The 22,723-nt window shown below is 36.4% G+C and overlaps 1 protein-coding gene across 7 annotated transcripts in view; it reads right to left on the bottom strand.

Annotated features, from left to right (window-relative positions):
- Positions 1-22,723, bottom strand: part of CNBD1 (cyclic nucleotide binding domain containing 1) — a 757,690-nt gene that overhangs the window by 709,081 nt on the left and 25,886 nt on the right. For all 7 annotated transcript variants that reach the window (XM_055286700.2, XM_055286699.2, XM_055286698.2 and 4 more), the window contains exon 3: positions 14,269-14,382. In XM_055286700.2, the coding sequence (XP_055142675.1) occupies positions 14,269-14,382 (114 nt within the window). The remainder of the gene's footprint in view (positions 1-14,268; positions 14,383-22,723) is intronic.

Genomic DNA, 22,723 nt, shown 5'->3' with positions numbered 1-22,723 from the left:
TTCAGAAACAGAAAATCAAATACCACATGTTCTTACAAGTGGAAGCTAAATAATGTGTTCACATGAACGTAGAGTGAAATAATAGTCATTGGAGACTCACAAAGGTGGGGCTAGGAAAAAGAAACTACTTAACGGGTACAGTGTACACTATTTGGGTGATGCCTACACAAAATTGCACTTTTACTCCCTAAATCTTTTTTTTTTTTTTTTTTAAAGAAAGAAAGCATGTGTATTAGTTTGTCTTCACACTGCAGATAAAGACATACCCAAGACTGGGTAATTTATAAATAAAAAGAGATTTGATGGACTCACAGTTCCATGTGGCTGGGGAGGCCTCACAATCATGGCAGAAGGCAAAAGGCATGTCTTATGTGGCAGCACACAAGACAGAATTAGAGCCAAGCAAAAGGGGAAACCCCTTATAAAACCATCAGATCTCATGAGACTTATTCATTACCATGAGAACAGTATGGGGGAAACGGCTCCCATGATTCAATAATCTCCCACCAGGTCCTTCCCACAACACATGGGAATTGTGGGAGCTACAATTCAAGATGAGATTTGGGTGGGGACAGAACCAAATCATATCAGCATGCCTATACTTACCTTTTGTAGCAGCATATGTAAACCTGTATAATATGAACCAGTGAGGAAAGAAACATGTTCTAGTAACATATTCTCAAGGTTTGCTTACACAGGTGTTTTTCTGTCAAACACTTTCATTTACTAAAAGAAGAGTTTATGATGCAACTTTAAGAAAGCATGTTTACAAATTTGTTTTTTAAGTCATGACAGAGTCCATGCTAACTATGCTGCAACCATCATGTATCCTGAGAGGTGGGCAATTAGGATTGAATGTTTTAAAGAGATAGGATCCTCTGCAACTTCTCATATTTAAAAGGCATTTTACTCTGATTCCCCTTTATAGGGATAGAGTTTAAATAAGCATTTTAATGGCTAAATAGATTAGTGGTATTGAAAATTTACTTAAATGCTAAGGTGTACAGAGAAAATAGTTTATTTTCTATAAAGAATCTAAAACTTTCTCATGAGCTCACAGATCCTCTTCCTCCAATACCATTTTATGATATCTCAGTCTCATTAATTTGAAAAAGTATAATTAGAAGGACTTTGTTTCTGTCAGGTAAATAAAGGCTGTTTTAACAATTTTCTGTCAATTTCATATTTTTTTCTGGACTTGGTTTGGGTGTGTGTTGGGGGTGGGTTGGATTGCTTACATGATTGTGGTTGGAGAGAGGAAGCTATCAGCTGATCATCATCATGTTCATGTTGCAGAGTGGCCAGCAGGTTGACTCTGGATTGGTATCTACTTAGGAATGGATTTTTCTGCTTCTGCATCCGCTCTTAACTATCTTCCCCTCATGTCATCAGATTCCTGACTCAGCAGCTTGGTCTTCCCCTCCCCAGAGTCCTACCACCCATCAGTCCTACTGGCAACTCATTCTACCCTTACCAGTGTTCATGGGAAATTCTGGACCCCCTCCATGCATGCTAGACACAGACCAAGTGGATCTAATGGCACTAACTCAAGGTAGATCCCAAGACATCTATCTCCACCAGTTCTATACTATTCTCTCTTCATGTTGATTGTTGAGCCCAATTTAGGTCTTCCTGTACAGCAGTAATTTTCAAGAATCACCTACAAGTTATTTTTTAATTACTAAGGTCCTAGCCTGAAGCCAGGGACTCCAATTTACATAATGTCAGTGGACACAGATCTGGCATTAGTATTTTTGAAAACTCTTAAGGTGATACTAATGTGTAGTTTGAGTTGATTATCATTGTCCTAGAAGATGCAGCTTCCTCAGTAACTATCTACATATTCTTTTTTTTTTTTCTTTTTTGAGACGGAGTCTCGCTCTGTCACCAGGCTGGAGTACAGTGGCATGACCTTGGCTCACTGCAAACTCCACCTCCCAGGTTCAAGAGATTCTCCTGCCTCAACCTCCTGAGTAGCTGGGACTACAGGTGCGTGCCACCACACCCAGCTAATTTTTGTATTTTTTAGTAGAGACGGGGTTTCACCATGTTGGCCAGGCTGGCCTTGGTCTCTTGACCTCATGATCCGCCCACCTCGGCCTCCCAAAGTGCTGGGATTACAGGCATAAGCCATCACGCCTGGCCCAACTATCTAGATATTCTACACTTCTGACTGTGAGATTCATACCAAGGACGGGAATGGATAAAGATAAGCAATTTTTAAGTTTATCTCACTTTCTTTATCTCTATAGCTCTCCTCTTTCCCATATGCCTCTGTTGCAGTAGGTAGCTAGTAAGGCATGAACAGGGCAGGAGACCCTCCCCAACCCAGGAATGTCAGGTGACCATCAGGTGATAGGTAGTTGTTAACTATTTCTCCAAAATTATAATTGGGGCTGGGCATGGTGGCTCACACCTGTAATCCCAGCACTTTGGGAGGCCAAGACAGGTGGACCACTTAAGGTCAGGAATTCAAGACCAGCCTGGCCAACATGATGAAACCCTGTCTCTATTAAAAACACAAAAACAATCAGCTGGGCACGGTGGTGCATGCCTATAGTCCCTGCTACTGGAAAGCCTGGGGCATGAGAATCGCTAGAACCCAGGAGGTGGAGGGTGCAGTGAGCCAAGATCGTGCCACTGCACTCTAGCCTGGGTGACAGAGTGAGACCTTGTCTCAAAAAAAAAAAAAAAAAAAGCTGGGCATGGTGGTGGGTGCCTGTAATCCCAACTACTCAGGAGGATGAGGCAGGAGAATGGCTTGAACCCGGGAGGCAGAGGTTGCAGTGAGCCAAGTTTGCACCACTGCACTCCAGCTTGGGTGACAGAGTGAGATTCCATTTCAAAAAAACAAAATAAAATAATAATGGTCGCAGCCAGCACCAGAGAAAGGCAGACTCCCAAAAGATGGAAAAAACCTGAAACTGGCAATCAGCAGTTTTCCAGTAAGATCCCAGGAATTGGGTGAAGTGGACTTACACATACACATTATGAGGTAAATTGGCAGAGTTTAACAGGTATATGACCTTCTAGGGACATTCAACTGGGAAGGGAAGAATGCCTCAAGTGAGCATGCATACAACGCTAGTAAACACACTGTGCACGCTCATCTCCCCAGTGCTAGTAGGTCACTGTGGATGCAGACAGCCCACCCCAAAAGAAGAGCCAGGGGAGAAGGAATGTAAGACCCCAGAAGTATGCCAGTGATAAAACCCCAAGTCAAAGGTCAAACAGTGCACTTGATCTCTCCTGTTGCCCACTTGGCCCTCTTCCAGGTGTACTTTACATCTTTTCATTCCTGCTCTAAAACTTTTTAATAAACTTTCACTCCTGCTCTAAAACTTGCCTCAATCTCTCCTTCTGCCTTACGCCCTTTAGTCAAATTCTCTCTTCTGAGGAGACAATCATTGACGTTGCTGCAGACCTGGACAGATTTGCCATCAGTAACAGCTGCATTTTATATCTTCCTCCTACTTAAAGTAATATTTTTCCTGCTCTTTTCTCTGAGACCATGATGGCACAGGGGATACAGGGAAGAAAATAGTCATAAGGGAAGATACATCAAAAGTTAACACAAAAATATTATCTTCATTACATAGATTTATCTCCCTATAGTATCTGTAACATCAACTAGAAAATGGAAACTTAGATTAAAAGAGCTAAAAGGAGAATTAACTGTCATCTACTCGAGCATTTTATTTTAGATATAAGGTAACTAATCTCCAGATAGATTGACTTCTCCAAAGTCATATAGTTACTGAGTGGCAAAATAGACACTATATGTCGAGGCAATGCACATTCACTCTAATGCACTCTTAATTATTAGCTGGATTCTGGTACTCATCTGAATTTCCAAAGAGTTCTTACACATCTTGTCTGGAAAGTTAATTATATATGAATATATCATTATGAAACCACCATTGCAAAAATTATAACAGTGAGAAAATTATGGCAGTGAAGGAAGTTTGATCTGGCCAATACTCATCTTGCCTTTGGCCTTCAAGCTGCCCTTAATTGTTCCTGGGCATGGTCCAAGCTAACTTTGGGAGATATTTATTTATAGTTTAAATGATAATAGCCATTCCCCCAAACTCAACTGCATTTGTAAAGCTAATGGGCGACCACAAGCCTAGGAGGACAGAGGAGGCTGCATTCAGCTAAGGTGTAGACATAAACAATTGCCAGCCATTATGCTGGAGGTCACAAGACATGCAACTTCTCTAATTATACCAGAAGGTAACATCACTATTGTAGAATCTAAAATTGGCCTTTTGATATGTCTTTTCAGGCTTTTTGCATGTCCAGTGACCTATGGCTCTAACAGGACCCACCTACTGCTCCTGTGGCCCCACCCAGATGCCACTCAGCACACAGGAGGACCATTTCCCACATTCCTATGGTTGTACCCACAATCAATCAGTAGCAAGCACTCATTTCCTAACCACCCACAACCCTTCCCCCAAACTACCTTTGAGAAACCCTAGTCCCCAAATTCTCTGAGAAACCGATTTGAGTAATAATAAAACTCTGGTTCCCTGTTCAGGTGGCTCTGCATGAATTAAACTCTCTACTGCAATTTCTCTGCCTTGATAAATTGGCTCTATCTGGGCAACAGGCAAGAAGAACCCATTGGGCAGTTATAATTACAATCTTTTTTCTATGCTAGACATGTGCCATTTTGAGTTAAGTATGTTTCTTCTTTACTATTTCATTTGATACATTTGCTGAAGCATTCAATTCATATTAATCAACTATTCTGCTCTTTTTTCTTTCTGAGAATGCACTTTAGATAAAATAATATTGATTTTGTTAAGTATATAGCTTAAGGAAAGTATAGATTAGGTAGATATCATTCAAGTTTTTTTTCATGTTTGCTCATTTTAACTCTTTACAAAAAGAAACTTCTTCACTTAATATTATATATCTGACTTTTAGTTTAACATTTTCTTCAAAATTAACCAACTTTCATTTTGATTAATTGAGTAATCTGAATACAGTCATATGTTGATTAACGATAGGGATACTTTCTGAGAAATGCATCATTTGGAAATTCTGTCATTGGGTAAACATCACAGAGTGTGCTTACAAAAACATAAATGGTATAGCCTGCTACACACCTAAGCTAATATGGTATAGCCTATGGCTTCTAGGCTACAAACCTGTACAGCATGTTACTGTACCAAATATTATAAGCAATTGTAATACAATGTGTTGCAGGAAGTCAGGGACCCCGAACGGAGGGACTGGCTGAAGCCATGGCAGAAGAACATAAATTGTGAAGATTTCATGGACATTTATCACTTCCCCAATCAATACTCTTGTGATTTCCTATGCCTGTCTTGTCTTTAATCTCTTAATCCCATCATCTTCCTGAGCTGGGGAGGATGTATGTTGCCTCAGGACCCTGTGATGATTGTGTTAACTGAACAAATTGTTTGTAAATCGTGTGTGTTTGAACAATATCAAATCTGGGCACCTTAAAAACAGGATAACAGCGATTTTCAGGGAACAAGGGAGATAACCTTAAAGTCTGGCTGCCTGTGGGCAGGGCAGGACAGAGCCATATTTCTCTTGTTACTGAAAACGGGTAAGAGAAATATCGCTGAATTATTTCCCTAGTAAGGAATATTAATAATTAACAACCCTGGGAAAAGAATGCATTCCCAGGGTGGGGCCTCTAAAATGGCCGCCCTGGGAGTAGCTAGGATTAGGAAATTCCAGCCTGACAAATTCTAGTCAGACTGGTTCTCTGCTCTTGAACCCTGACATGCGTGCACAGCGGGACATGGAAGTTCACTAGTGATTCTAGTTTCACCCTGACCTTCTGCCTTGTGATCTTTTGTTGCCCTTGAAGCATGTGATCTCTGTGACCCACACCCTATTCGTGTACTCCCTCCCCTTTGAAAATTGCTAATAAAAACTTGCTGGTTTTATGGCTCAGGGGGCATCACGGAACTTGCCAACAAGTGATGTCTCCCCTGGACACCCAGCTTTAAAATTTCTCTCTTTTGTACTCTTTCCCTTTATTTCTCAGACCGGCCGACACTTAGGGAAAACAGAAAATAACCTATGTGAAATAACGAAGAATTATCAGGGGGCAGGTTCCCCCGATAACAATGGTAAGCATTTATGTATCTAAGCATATCTAAACACAAAAAAGGTAGAGCTAAACTAAAATACAGGATTAAAGATGTAAAATGGTGTACCTGTAGAGGGCACTTCCCTTGAATGGAGCCTGCAGGACTGGAAGTTGCTCTGGGTGAGTCAGTGAGTGAGTAGGACATTACTGTACATGAATATAGACTTTAAAAACACTGTACACCTAGGCTACACTAGATTTATTTGTAAAATATTTTTCTTTCTTCAATAATAAATTACCCTTTGCTTATTGTAACATTTTGACTTTATAAGATCTTTCATTGTTTTTAATGTCTTTACTCTTGCAATAACACTTAGCTTAAAACACAAACACATTGTACAGCTGTACAAAAATATGCTGTTTGTTTCTATCTTTATCCTATAAGCATTTTTCTATTTTTTAAATTTTTTATTTTTATTTTTACTTTTTTTTGTTGTTGTTGCAAATACACAATTACAAACATTAGCCTAGGCCTATACAGGGTCAGGATCATCGATATCACTGTTTTCCACCCCCATGTCTTATCCCCCTGGAAGGTCTTCAGGGACAATAACACACACGGAGCTGTCATTTCCTATGATAACAATGCCTTCTTCTGGAATCCCTCCTGAAGGGACTGTCTGAGGTTGTTTTATAATTAACCTTTTTTAATATAAATAGAATAAATACACTCTAAAATAACAATAAAAGTTATCGTAAATACATAAATCAATAATATAGTCATTTATCATCATTATCAAGTATGTACTATACATAATTGTATATGCTATATTTTTATACAACTGGCAGCACAATAGATTTGTTTACATCGACATCATCATAAAAACATAAGTAATATGTTAAAGTATGACATTACAGGCAGCTATGAAGTCCCTGAGTGATAGGTAATTTTTCAGCCCCATTTTAATTTTATGGGACCGCCATGGTATATGTGATCCATTGTTGGCTGAAATGTTGTTATGCAGTGCATGACTGCATACTGGAAGAAGTATTATAGCTAATAATTCAAATATATCATTGGTTTCCCCTTAGATTCTGCCACATTATTTTTGGTCTGCACCCTCTAGAAAAATGTACCCCTGATTGATAAACATTTTGCCTAATATCTACCAATCTAGTACAAATACTATATGTTGTTAATGTGAATTTTTAAAAATTTTCTTGACATTTTAATGCTTACTAACCCCTTCTGGAACTAAAATGGTCAAATTCTGGTAACATTTTTATAAAAGTCAAATAAAATTATAACAAGTAAGCAGCCTTCTTTGTAAATACTTCAATTTCCACTCCCATAAAAATGTCACATTTTGCATAATATTGACATTTTAATAATATTATTCTTCCAATCCGGGGCATGGAATATCTTCTTATGTTTTGTGTCCTCTTTAATTTTTTTCACCAGCATTAAAATTTGTACTTTTCCTTGTAGAGATCTTTAAATTCTTTGGTTTAATTTTTTCCTAGGTATTTTACGATTTTTGTGTCTATTGTAAATGGGATTGCTTTCTTGATTTCTTTTTGATTGTTTGCTGTTGGCATATATAAATGCTACTGATTTTTTATGTTGCTCTTGTATCCTGTAATTTTATTGAACTATTTTATCATTTCTAACGGTTTTTGGTAGAATCTTTAAGGTTTTCTAAATATAAGCTTATGTCATTTATGAACAAGGATAATGTCACTTCTTTCTTTGTGACTATAGTAAACAATAATCTATTTTATATTTCAAAATAGCTAGTAGAGAATAATTCAAATGTTCCCAGCATAGATAATAATGTTTAAGGTAATACATATTTCAACTACCATGATTTGATTATTATATATAATACAAATTTATCAAAATATCACATGTCCAAAAATACATATATCTATGATGTATCAATAAAAAGTCACATTTTGAATAAATATATTTTTAACAAAGGTTTCCATAATTCTTTGGGTGCTTATTATTTGTTTCCTCAATTACTAACATTTCCTTAAACTTTTGATATAGGAGCTAAAAAGAAATTATTTAGGCAGATAGTGAGAGTGAAGGAGTCTTAGGCAAGGCTTGCCTTTTAACAAAAAGCAGCCCCCAAATAATTTCTTTTCTAACGAAGGGCAGCCTGAAAAATCCAGCTGCAAACATAGATAAGCAAGCTAAAAGCTTGCACGGGTGAATGCCAACAGCTGTGCCAATAGAAAAAGGCTACCTGGAAACCAGGTATGTTCAACATGGAGGCTCCATCTTCCCTTTTCTTTGTCACCACATGTACAGTAGAAAAGCAGGCAACATGGTGAGGTAGAGAACTCTTCTGCATAACTAAAGATTAGGGTGAGGTAGCCAGCTTCTTTGCAGGCTATGCAAACAGCACACCTAATCCTAACCAGTTCTTCGTGCTATGTAAACGGCATACCTGATCTGACCAATTTTTTGTGCCGTATGTAAATCAAACACAACCTCCTCAAGCTCATCTATAAAACCTCCTGCACTTCACTGGGGACCAGAAGACCCACTCGGGACCCCTTCTCTCTGCAGGAGAGAACTTTTCTCTTTCTTTTGTCTATTAAACCTCTGCTCTTAACCTCACTCTGTTGTGTCCACGTCCTAGTTTTCTGTGGTCATGGAACAACAAACCTCGGGTATTACCGCAGACAATGACTCCACTTCATTTCTTTTTCACTCCTGACATAAACTGACCTAAACACACATTGATTAAAAATCTATGCCTTTTCTTATTGCTTAAAGGGTAGATATTAAATGTATTGAAGTAAACAATGTAGCAATTTTTTAAATTACTGTGACTATATGTATTAATTTATCTTACACCTAGGAAAGCAGTCATTGTTTACAGTGCCTATCTTCTTTGTGCAGGATGCTCCCCCTCCCCCATTTCTTTTGCTAACAGTTTCTATGCCACTGGGCAGTCAATCTCAACCCTTTTTCAGGATTATTCTGGCTGAAAAAAATTCCTTTTTCTCTCCAGTGTTACAGGTGTTACAAGTTCAAAGCTCCTGGTAACCATGTTCCCTGCCACACGGAGAAAGGTCACAATCACCAAGAGAGAATTGGGGTAATCTACAAATATGAGCAGGGATGAGAAGTAGAGAGTCCGACAAGCACTCCAGATTTTGTATCCCTTTTCTCTAAGGCTGGCTTTTCCCATCCTCCAGTAGGTTAGGCGAATCAATAGGCAACTTTTTTTAATGTTCCTTTGAGTCCAATTTCTATTACAACTAAAAGCCTGGACTAATTCATGATCCGATCTGAAAACTGAAAGATGAATTCGTGAAGATAAATTGTGCTTAAATAATTATTAGCAGGATTATTGCTTAAGGCTATCTTCCTTGAGAAGATCTGACTCATAAACTCTAGAGGAGCAAGGACCACATTCATCTTACTCTACACTAGCACTGTGCCTGCTATATAATAGCTACTTGGTAAATAATTGGATTAATTAATAAAAGAAATAGTTGAATGTCAATATAGAAAAGGGTGGTTATACTGTCCAATTTAACACAAAACCAGAAGATTTCTTGACGGCAGAATGTTTCTCTTCTATGTATTTAAACCGCAAGCATCATAACTTTCTATCTTAAGCCAGGGTTCTCCTATTTCTCATCATAGTACTGAGAATAAAGTTTGGAGAGTATAAATTTGAGTAAATGTTCAAAGGCAAACAGATTGAGCTGTAGTTTACATATTCTGAGTAAAAATCACTGCAATGTTGCACACCAACATGGCACATGTATACATATGTAACAAACCTGCACCTTGTGCACGTGTACCCTAGAGCTTAAAGTATAATTAAAAAAATCACTGCAATGTTTATTTAGGAATTTTTCAAGTGTAGAAAGTTACAATTACATTTAAAAAATGTAAACTATTTACCAAATTCACTTTAACTGCACTATTCTCAGGAAACCATCTAGCTTTACAATACTTCCAAGACTGTCATTAAAAAGTAAATGAAAATATCAAAAGAGTTAGTAAAGTTATAATTTTTGTGAAAAAGAAAGTTCTAAAATAAGCATTGAATAGGTTGAAAGCAAAAGGGCTCCCTATTTACATAAAAACTAGCATTTTGTTTAAATTAGTACATTTATAATTATGTATTCTAAATACAAGATATAGATGTAAATCTGGATTATGGCCCATCTTTCTGTAATGAGTTAAGATGGCTCAAAATGGCAATCATATTTTGTTGTTTAAAAAAAATGACCATTACGTTTATTGGGAACAGGTCAGTCAATTATTGTACAGTATCATCAAAAAGAATTCTTGGCCCCGTGCAGTGGCTCACGCCTAATCCCAGCACTTTGAGAGGGCAAGGCGGGCAGATCATGAGGTCAAGAGATCCAGACCGTCCTGGCCAACATGGTGAAACCTCGTCTCTACTAAAAATACAAAAATTAGCTGGGCATAGTGGCGGGCGCCTGTAGTCCCAGGAGGCTGAGGCTGGAGAATCACTTGAACCCGGGAGGAGGAGGTTGCAGTGAGCCAAGATCAGGCCACTGCACTCCTGCCTGGGCAACAGCGCAAGACTCCGTCTCAAAACAAAACAAAAAAAAAGAATTCTTATGATGATAATCACAACATTGTTAATTTCATCTGGCCATTGGAATATGGAAATCATTTCATTTCACAGCCCCCTTTAAACATACTGGTACTTTATATAAGGTGAAGTTTGCCTCTTTTTGTTGCGGTTGTTTAATCTATTTGAAAAAAGGTCAATTTCTTGACAGATGGTATAATGTACATAAAACATCACTGCCATCTATAGTGCATGATAATAATGAAAACTAGTACAATTTAAAAGTTTTTTTCAATGCATAACTCTGAAGTAAGGGATTAATATTGTCTGCCCTTTTCTGAGTAAAAACTGAGTGTGAGTTAATAGACTTCTTTCTTCAAAATCATGTTTCTGCTATTGAGTGAAACAAAAACACAAAACCAAGTCTTCTGGGTCAAAACTGAGTGTTCCTTTTAAAACAACACAGATTCTTCTCTATTTGATTTCCTACATATATGAATATACCAAAATTTTACCTTTTTATCAATCCATGAATAAAATAAATTTTAAATAATGATCAAAGTCCCAAGCAATACTTCATCTTCTTATCCTATTCTTCAATTTTTGCTCATATAGAATTGTTTCTCAATGTCTCAGCCAGGTCTTCTGCTTATTTTCATTTGTGTGCCTTGCTCCACATGGACTTAACATTTCTATGTAGCATTTCTCCTACTCTCCTGAACTTGTCTGTCTTCCTTCAATATTTATCAAATGACCTGGCATCACCAGCTGCCCACAACCAGGCAGGTGCCTTACTTGCTGTTGTAGCTATCACATAATATTTGTGTTAAATGAATTACAGTGTTAAATATATGACAATGATAACAGGTAAATATTGTTGATCAATAATTGTAATAGTGTAAATGTTAACAGTATAGGTTTTTCATGTCTGCTAACAAGTTTCCTCATCAGTTTTATTCCTTTAAAAGTTTCTTGGATTTACCTAAGCTGAGTTTCAATCATCAGGGTATCTATAGATATATCACATTGAATGTGGGAACCATGTATACTAAGCTTAGAAGAAAATTCACAATTTTCGTAATATATTTTAGGAAATTCTATTTAATTCAGTTTAAGGGTTTTTGTTTTTTTGTTTTTGTTTTTTTTAGATAGTCATGCTCAGTCTCCAGGCTGGAGTGCAGTGGCGCAATCTTGGCTCACTGCAACCTCCGCCTCCTGGGTTTAAGCGATTCCCCTGCCTCAGCCTCCCAAGTAGATGGGATTACAGGTGTGCGCCACCATGCCCGGCTAATTTTTTGTATTTTAGTAGAGGCGAGGTTTCACCATGTTGGCCAGGATGGTCTGGAACTCCCAACTTCAGGTGATCTGCCCGCCTTGGCCTACCAAAGTGCTGCGATTACAGGTGTGAGCCACCACGCCCAGCCCCTAATTTTCTTCTGAGCTTCCACTTTCTCTCTTCTAATCTTATCCCATGTGCTTCATATAGTGTCAACAATATTCCCCACTCTTCAGGTGGGCATGTGGTTCAAGACTGGAAAATTCAGAACAGTGACAATACAGGGATATGATATAATTTAGAGATTTCAATGAATCTTCTGCTGGGCCTGTTTCAGAACACCTCCATTCTCACCTGAACAGTAAAATAAATGAATGTGGTCTTCCCAGACCTATTACATGATGTGTGAAGATGAAACCAACCCAGCAAAGAGGAGGCAGAGATACAGAGGAAACTGAGTCCCAATGTCATCATTTAATGGTGAAGTTAGCTCTACAGCAAAACATTTCTAAAATGTGATTCTTAAAATTCCCCTTGATTCTTAAACTAATTTTATTGGCTTTTCAGACACTTAAACAAATCTTAATTAGTATAGTGTATCTTTCTAGTTCTTTTGTATTTGGCAGTCCACTCTTTATTTTCACATTTAAACCACAGTTTTACTGTTAAAACACATTTGGGGTCTGTTTCTTTTCTTAAAAACATGAAGATGGTATTTCATTCCCAAGTATGTTGACAGCCGCTGGGTGCTTCCCTGTAGTCCTCTCAAAGTTTAATGTCTTAACTAAAGAAGCAGACCACTGCTGGTAGATTAATGAATAAATATGAGGGCAAGATGAACATATCAGCTATCCATAAAAGCTCTTGGTCCCTTATTCTATAGACAGAGCTACATTTACAGGTCTCTTTCTAATCAACAAGATTAGAATAGAAATTGAGTATACTTGGAATCAAAAAGTACAAAATATTTTTATTAGATATTTCTAGAGTGACATTAACTTGATAAATCACAGTATAAGAATTGTATGATCATTCCAGGCAGGCTTACTATCTAGGGATGTAGTTTGATCTACATGATAGATACAGTCTTGGAAAAAGTTATATTTGAATCTCTGTTTTCATAAGATTTTATTAATTTACAGAATTATTCTTGAAAAGGCAAAGCAACTCCATCTCCCAGAGATTTTTCCCAGTCAGCTAATATGATATGTTTTACATAATTTTGCCCTATGGCTATAAAGAAAAGAAAGGTATGGGATAATGAAATAGATCTATGTCTCTCATGCTGATATCTTCCAACCCCTGGAAACATATTTGTCACAATAATTTTGTTTGAATTTTTACATTTGTATTGTTGACATAAATAAATGAAAACATATTCTTGATCAGCTCCCTTATACAGCCAGTAAGCAGTTTGCCCATGGGGCAACACACATCTACTATTCACATTTACGGGTCAGTCCCTCTGCTAAATGTCAGAAATAAAAATACTGACTAGCAAACACACAAGCAAAATACAGTCTTACAGATATGGCAACAGAAGTTATTAGGGAGTATGGCAGTGGGACAGCCAAGGATGTGAAGAGATCAACTCTACTTGAATAGTATGGGGTAGGAGGTTTCCATATCCACTGTAAGATACTTAAGGAACAACAAAGAGAACTACATCCAGGAAGTGAGAATGCCTTTCTAGATCTGGTACTGCACTGATACAAGAAACTTACAGTTCCACTGGGGCCACGTATAATTTGAGAGCAGCTGGGTCACAATGTGATCTGGCAATCCACCTTCATCCTTTACCGAGAGGGCAGTTACACCTTCTGCAACACCCTTAAGTAATCTCATTCTTTGACTTTAAAAATACATAAAGCACATCTAAATGCAGGTCCACCTAGAAGCAGGAGCCCAGTAAAAAAGGCTTCACAAATGCCTTTCAGTGCCCCATTACTTTGTCATTTATACCTTGATACACAACAGACCTCCAAATATCTTCCACCCACAAACACTCTAATCATTTCCATTGGGAAGTTTCTCATGAAACCCTGTAGAATATTTTAATCCCTTTCATAAACACTGCCATTCATTAGCAAAAGGTAACAATTCTTTGATAAAAAGTTTAAATAAGTATGATCTTTAGCAGTGGACACATATTTTCGCTGAAAAAAAATTGAATTTACCCTTACCAACTAATTTCTGTTTCCTTGGCTGCTCCCTAGCCCTCCACACTAAATATTTGACTGAAACTGGTCAAATATTTTCAGTTTTGAGTTCCACTTGTGTGAGCACAAGCACACGCATACACATCCATCAACCTTGCTTTCAAAAGAAGGTATCATTACCTTCGTTCCTCCTGTTTGAAAAGTTTAGGAAGTCTGGGTTTTTGGTGCAGGAATACTTTAGGATATTGCTTCATAAATGTATTGTGAGCTGATAAGATATTGCTCATACTCTGGCTTAAAAAGAAGAAAGAAATTAAATTGTAAGTGTCATAAGATAACAGCTTCCAAGAGAAAGATTTTTAACTCAATATATACATATCAATTCTATACTATTTAGTCTAAGAAGCAACTAACAAAAATATAAAATATAAATATTTTGTGCTTTAAAAATATCCAAATCTCAGTGAGAAACATTTTAAGAAATACAAAATGTATGATAATGTATGATAATGTCAATGTCAAAAATTTAATTTTTGAAGTTCAGTCTTTTTAAAACTCATATTTCTATAATTGATTAAAGTTTTCTATAATGTACTACAGAATTAAAATCCCCCTAAAATTATTTAAAATAGTTTACATCTACATTACTAGAGAGAGTATTTATCTGAATCTTTGCCATCATATATTAAAATCACAGGCAGTATTTTTTAGGTCTAGAATAAAGATGTGTTACAACAACAAAAGATCAACATTTTCCAAATTCAGATCACTGAAATTACCTAGGATCCTTTTTGTAAGTAAAAATTTCTGATCCATTTCTTGATAATCATAAACTCCAACAGTAGAGCCCTGGGTGAGCTTCTCTTTTTTAAATATATTCCTCAGGATGACTCTAATATGCAGCTACACCTTGATTCACGGCAAATACCAAAAATGCCAATAAGCAAGATTCAGAGAATAGCATTGTCATTAAATGTTAGGTAATGATATTTGTTTCTGGAAAATCCACCTCATTCAATTTTCAATTGACAACACCATGAAAAGTTGGTCAATTTTTTTAAAAATGCTAAACATTCATCTTGAGAGCTTATTTCAATAATTATAAAAAATTATCATACTTCAAATTGAACACTGACAAACATCTTAGCCAATAGTTGCCACATGACAATGAACATAAAAATCCTCAAGAGAAGGCTTTTTTAAAAAGTCTTTTTCATTTTCATTGTAAATAATAACAACACATTCTAAAATATTTATAACAGCTTTTTCTTCTCTTAAGATAATGTTCCTAAAACACCATATTGATGCTTTACACAAGACAAATTCTATATACTTTAAAAATCTTATTTTAATGTAACATAATTGATTCAAACAACACAATATGATGTGATTTTCTGTATTAGGCATTTTTATTCACTTTCTCACAGTGTATAGATACATTCACCAAGCATCGAATCTTTTTAAAATCTGACCACTGATTTATTAGAGGCTTCCCAGGAAAAAAAAAATTTCTGTTTGGAACTCACATTCTACAATAATCTATTTTACACATCTACCTGTTTTTCACTGGATACTTGTTATATTCGAATCATTTTACTAAGATCTTTTACGTTGTTTTGCATTATTGCACATTTATATAAACTGACAATATACCTTATTTGAGATACTTTATTGACCCTTCTGCACAAAAAGAAACTGCAACCTTAATAATTTGCCTAATTCATATAACTAAGAAGTAGAGGATACAGGGTACAAATGAAAACTAAATTGACTCCAAAACCCATTATTTTAACCTCTAGGATATTCTGTCCCCCATTTAATAAAACACATTAGTTCTTGCTATGTGCTAGGCACTCTTCTAAGTAATGTATATGCATCTTACATAACTGTATTAACTAGATACTCCTAACCATTTTGTTCCTGAAAAGATGCTGAGGTCCAAAGAAGTACAAAAGTGTAGACATATGCAGCCTATACTACAAAACTTGGAATCCTATTCCAATTGGTGATCTGGATAGATCATCTTTGGAGTGGCTAAAAAATTTATTCCCAAATACTAAGACTTTTACCCAAGTGATTTTTTATGTGTATAACCCTAGTTACACTTACACACTTTATGTGTATAACCTTAGTTAGCTGCCTCCTTCACCTAATTCTCGAGAATTTCCAAGATGTGGTGGGTAATGTACATGGATTCAGTGTCTATGATCTGGGTCTCCAAAAGTAGTGTGTCCAAGAAGTGAAAAACGTGGAAGGTTGAAATGGAAGAGTCAAATGCTAGAGCTAGAGATGACATGATTTTTCAGATTGAGCCCCTAAATGGCCTGTAATGCTATAATTTATATTCTAGGTCCCAAAAATGTAATGTGGAACATATTCCTACTTCTGAGTCTCTTGTTGAAACAACAACATATGTCTGTGTGTTCAGTAGAAAATTATTATTGTCTAAAACCATGTGAAATCTGTAAATAAATGTATCTAAGTATGGAATATAAAATAATTAGCATGCTAGGGACAAAGAAATGTTTAGCATTATGATAGAGTTGGAGAGTAGATCATGGACCTAAATACCTATCTGACCCTTCAATTCTGTCCTGAAGATGTTTTTCGTCATTTACCAGGCTATGAGTAAATACTACCCATGGACAAAGAAGTTGCTACTTCATTGAAGCTTACCTGCAATAAACTCATCTATAAGAAAATAACTCCAACTTCCTCAAGCAGATGAAAGAGAAATACATTCAAAATATATAGGTTTACACAGCAGAACTCTAGAACACTTTCAGGATTCTCTAAATACAGGGATTATAAAATTAAATGCTTATCGTGTCCAAGCAAGTGTCATAAGGTGGGAACTGTGGTAAGCTGAAAAGAGCATGTCCACATGGAGGGACTTGTGACCTCACCCTTAAGACCATTTTTCTCATGTATTAATAGAAGTTCAATGTATTCAGATCCTGTAGTTTTCTACAGAAGTCAGATATCTCTACTCTCATGTAAAAATGACTTATTTTTAAATGTTAATAACTGCTATGGATTGTATGGCTCCCCCAAACTCCCAAAAAGGTATATATTAAAGCTCTAACACCCAATGTGACTATATTTGAAGATAAATGCAGTCTCCCTAACTACAAGGGAGGTTGGTAAATGTAGTCTAACTCTGTGCCCAAAAAGTAGATAAAGTTTGGAGGAGCATACAGAAGCCTTTAAGGTAGACAAAAAATCACTGACTATATTAGATTTGGATGTATTATTATTTAGAAATGTATTTGTCATTTTATGGATAAGGAAATGATGCATATAAAGTTTAAATTACCTGCCTACGCTTATATAAAGTATAAAAATGAGTGAACACATTCCAATTGTCTTGCTCTGACATTAAGGGTCTTCCATTTCTCATCATAGGCAAAATCTAGTAGAGAAGGCAGGAAGTAACACGTCATACAGTCAGGGAATACTACCAAAGGCTTTAAGTGATCACCCTTACCCTCGTCTAGGCTAGTCTACTCAGTGTTCTCATGGCTGAGTTCTACCCAGTGGAATATGAAAGAGAAAGCAGAAGGATGCGCCAGATTTAGTGTTTATCCATAGCAGCCAGAAATACCCTAATACAGTATTTCTTCTGCATCTCATTCAGTTTTGCTCACAGGTCTGAAAACATAATAAGCTTTTTTTTTTTTTTTTTTTTTTTTTTTGAGACGGAGACTCGCTCTGTCACCCGGGCTGGAGTGCAGTGGCGCGATCTTGGCTCACTGCAAACTCCGCCTCCCGGGTTCACGCCATTCTCCTGCCTCAGCCTCTCTGAGTAGCTGGGACTACAGGCGCCCGCCACCACGCCCGGCTAATTTTTTGTATTTTTAGTAGAGACAGGGTTTCACAGTGGTCTTGATCTCCTGACCTCGTGATCCGCCCGCCTCGGCCTCCCAAAGTGCTGGGATTACAAGCGTGAGCCACCGCGCCCGGCCCATAATAAGCTTTTAATAAGATACTTACTGATTAATTATATCTATGCATTTGCCCTCGGGCAATTCATATTTTTTGTTTTAACTACGGCAAGTCATAAAAGTTGAATATATTCAATCACTTATAGATTGTTTCCTCCTGAATTTGTCTTACAAATATTATAGCATCTACACATGTATTTGATGAAAATTAAAAGAAATGTAAGTGATATCCTGATAAAGGAAGCAGATACAATTTGGTATGAATTAAGCTGATTCTATATTTTATATATATACAATATGCATATTGCATATATAAACACATTTTCATAATGCATGTCATCCTTTTATTACAATGAGTTGAAAAATAAACATTCCATAAAAATGTCAGTGTATTTAACATTAGGCCACTACAAAGTTTCACGCTATTCAGTCTCTTCTGTTCTTATTTAAAAATTTTTTGGAAATGTGAGTTTGTAGCCTTATTCATGGACAAAGCTCATTAGCCAATGACTTTATGCCTTCAAAATTATATTTTTTCAAAGAAGTTCCACATGCTATTGCAATTAAACACTAAGATTAATCTCAAACTTTTCATTTTCATAAAGTTCTGAAGGAAAATTTAAAGATGTTTGACAAAGTTAACTGCAAGATTGAATGTAAACCTCTTAGAGAGATATTGATCAGTCATAAAAGTTTACTTCCCCTGAAATAACTGACTAAACTTCTCCTTACTTTGAGAATCAATATCTGATTTGCATATAAAACTGAAGTCCTGGCCGGGCTCAGTGGCTCACACAGTCAGGAGATCGAGACTATCCTGGCTAACATGGTGAAACCTCGTCTCTCCTAAAAATACAAAAAATCAGCCGGGTGTGGTGGTGGGCGCCTGTGGCCCCAGCTACTCGGGAGGCTGAGGCAGGAGAATGGTGTGAACCCGGGAGGCAGAGCTTGCAGTGAGCCGAGATTGCACCACTGCACTCCAGCCTGGGCGACAGAGCAAGACTCCGTCTCAAAAGAAAAAAAAAACAAAACAAAAAAAAGCTGAAGTCCTGTAACTTTATATGAAGTATTTAAACCTTTCATTTATTTTTTTATCTTTAGAAAAGGACTTCTTATCTTTAGGATTGTTATAGTAGCTAGAAATAATAAAAGTAAAACTTCAGGCCCACTGTTTATAGTATATTAGGCATGTAAAAATGTTCATTGTTAATGTAAATCCAGGTACAGAATGTACAGCATCTACATATCAGTTTTTAAAATTTTATTAAAATCACAGGGCTAGAAGCCTCACTTTTAATGGAAAAAAGGACAAGAATGTGAATCACAATCAAATCTTCCTGTAGCAATACATATAAATGCAGTGCCTGTCATGTTAAGTGCTATTAAAAGTAGAAAAATCTAGTTATGAGAAAGATTTCTTTATTAAAAAGTACCTAGACACAGACTCAGGAAAAACTTTTATCATTAGAATAGAACTATTAAAAAGGAAATATCTGGCACTCATATTCCTGTAGTGTAGAACATACCTTATACCTCAGAAGAACATACCTTATACCTCAGAACATACCTTATACGCACACATGCCAAAATGCAAAAAAAGAAAAAAAGTCTTCAAGGTTTTTGCAGCATGGCAGTCTTGCTTCTCTAAAGAGCCCTGTTGTTGCACATATCCTGCATAACAAATTTCTGGTGCATTGTTGGTCTTATGAAAGGTGACCTAGGTCTCCAAGGCCCACCACATTGCAAGAAAAGAGGCGGGAAAGTGAGTGGATACTTGAGATGTGAGCAATGGGCAGAGAGGAGGGGTAGGGTGTGCTGAAGGCAGTCACTGATATGAAGGAGCATGGGTGGGAGGAATTGAGCCATGACCGAGGAACAAGGAGGGGAGCCCAGCCATCTTTGTGGAAGGACTCTTGAAGGAGAATGGAGTAGCTTAGCTTGATGTTGCACACTGACTCTAGGAAGAGACAGATATAAATTCTCTGTTGAAGAATTTTTCATAATTTAGTCCACATGTTACTACATGTTAATAAGCAAATCTTTCACAGAAAGATCACCTGGAAAGACAAGCTGCCATAAGTGCAAGCCAGCAGCAACAACATCAGATTTATATCCCTAAGCCTGTAAATTACTCTATGTTAGATATAAAATATAGTTATATAAAAAATCTTTATGAAAATAAGGGAGGGAATCACAATGATGATTAATAACAAGAGACTATCAGGAATAGCCAATCAAACTTGAAGAACTAAGTGAAAATTCTCAAATTGAAAATTACATATATTTTTATTATCTTTAAATTTTATTTTTACTGTATATATTTAAGTGTACAACATGATGTTATAGAATACACACAGATAATAAAAAGAATTCTATAGGGAAGCAAATTAACATATCCATCATTTCATATAGTTACTCATTTTTTTTTTGTGGCAAGAACAGCTAAAATCTACTCATTTAGCATGAATCCCAAATACAGTGCAATGTTGTTACCTATAATCTTCATATTGTATATTAGATCTCTTCACTTGTTCATCCTACGTATATTCTACCTTGTATCTTCTGACCTACATCTCTGTATTTCCTCCCTTCACCCTTGCCCCTAGTAACCACTGTTCTCTATCTCTGTATTTGCATTTTTTAAAATTTCACATATAAGTGGGATGATGCAGTATTTTACTTTCTGTGTCTGGCTTATTTAACTTAACATAAGGGTCTCCGGGTTCATCTATGTTGTAAAAAATGGCAAGATCTCATTATTCTTTAAGGCTGAATAGTATTCCATTGGGTATATAAACCACATTTTTTATTTTTTACTTTTATTTCAGATTCAGGGGTACACGTGCAGGTTTGTTACATAAGTAAATTGCATTGCCTTTTTATTCTTCTAACAGTGTCTTTAGCAGAGCAGAAGATTTAAATTTTAAGGAAGTTCAGCCTAATCATTTTATCTTTCATCAGTCATGCTTTTGGTGTATTACCTAAGAAGTCATCACCAAACCCAACATTACCTAGATTTTTCCTTTGTTATCTTATATGGTTTTATACTTTTGCATTTTAAATTTAGGTCTATGATCCATTTTGAGTTAATTTTGTGAATAATGTAAGGTCTCTGTCTAGACACATAGATATATATTTTTTGGATATGGATATCCAGTTGTTTCAGTATCATTTATTGAAAATCCATACTTTCTCCATTGAATTGGCTGGCTCCTTTGTTAAAGATCAGTTGACATATTTGTGTGGGTCTATTCATGAGCTCTGTATTCTGTTTAATTGATCCATTTGCATTTTGCTAATACCACATTGTCTTGATTGCTGTAGCTTTATAGTAAGTCTTGAATTTGAGTATTCATTTCTTTTTAAATTAGTAATTCAAAGAGTATACACGCAAGAGAAAAATCTCTTGTAAAGTTGAAAATAATGTAAGTTACTTTGAATTTTATTTTGACCACTATTCTGACCATCACTTAACACTGAACTTTTTCACTACCCTCAGAGAAAACCCGTATTAAATCAGTGAATATTCTTTTAGTCTTTTTTGTGTCTTTATATACATTTCAGTGAACCAGTAGATATTTATAGATTTATGTTTAAGTGTATGGTCTTTGTATATAAAAAATATATCATATTGTAAAATCTATCTGCAACTTACTTTTTTCCCATCCACAACATGACTTAGAGACCTGCCCATATTTGAACAAATAGATATGTCATTTTTTTAACTTCTTCATACTGTTTCATGGTATTAATATACCATACTTTATTTAACTATTCCCCTAATGATGAACACTAAAGTTGTTTCACTTTTTTCTATCTCCAAAAAATGCTGCAGTGAACACTCTTGTAAATGCCTTCCTATTTATGTGTGGGTGCTTCTCTGGAATAAAATACTAAGAGGTATTTTTAGGGTACTGGGCATGTAATAGTTAATTATAAACACATAATGCACTCTCTATCCTCCGTTCTGGAATGTTGAGTCTGGGAATTAGCAAACTGCACTTCATAGGCCTTCCTTGCCAACTGCCTTATCCTATTAGATTTTGCCAACAGAAGGCACAGGTAGTAGATTAGAAATCAGAAGAAGAAGAAAACATTATATTTTTGTTTTCTCTTTCTCCTGTTTCTGGTGACATTTCTGGAATTGGCTGTGTTCCTCTGCTTTCAGCCATTCTTGGGTAGACTCACTATCTGCATTCTTGGGTAGACCCACTATCTTTAGCCATTCTTGGGTAGACTCACTATCTGCTTTCTGGTCCCTTCTTAGCAGTTCTAGCCTGTCTGGTTGGCTCCTCCTAGACAATCCCACAGCCTCTTTTCATATTCTATACCATATCTGCTCTTTCAAGGCCCCCGTCTTAGGGTAGTAGCCACTTTGTGCAGTTACTTATCTGTATTAACTCACCCTCCTCTTTTGGATCTTTTAACTCTTTGGTAACTAGATTTCTGTATTAAACACCCAAATATTTCAAATATTGAGGTACTTTTTGTTTTTTCATTGCATCATGGCTGATTCAGTGAGTTTCAAGACCAGCTATATAATTTGCGGGGCCCAGTGCAAAATGAAAATGTGAGTGCCTTGTTCAAAAATTACTAAGCATTTCAAGATGATGACAGTAGAGCATAAGGCCCTTTGGAGCATAAGTCACATGCCCACGAAATTGGTTCTGGTGATTCTCTCTATAAATCTG

Source organism: Symphalangus syndactylus, chromosome 7 (genome assembly GCF_028878055.3).
Source record: "Symphalangus syndactylus isolate Jambi chromosome 7, NHGRI_mSymSyn1-v2.1_pri, whole genome shotgun sequence".
Lineage (NCBI taxonomy): Eukaryota > Metazoa > Chordata > Mammalia > Primates > Hylobatidae > Symphalangus > Symphalangus syndactylus.
Note: the sequence above shows the minus strand (reverse complement) of the source record. Positions and strands in the feature narration are given on the sequence as shown.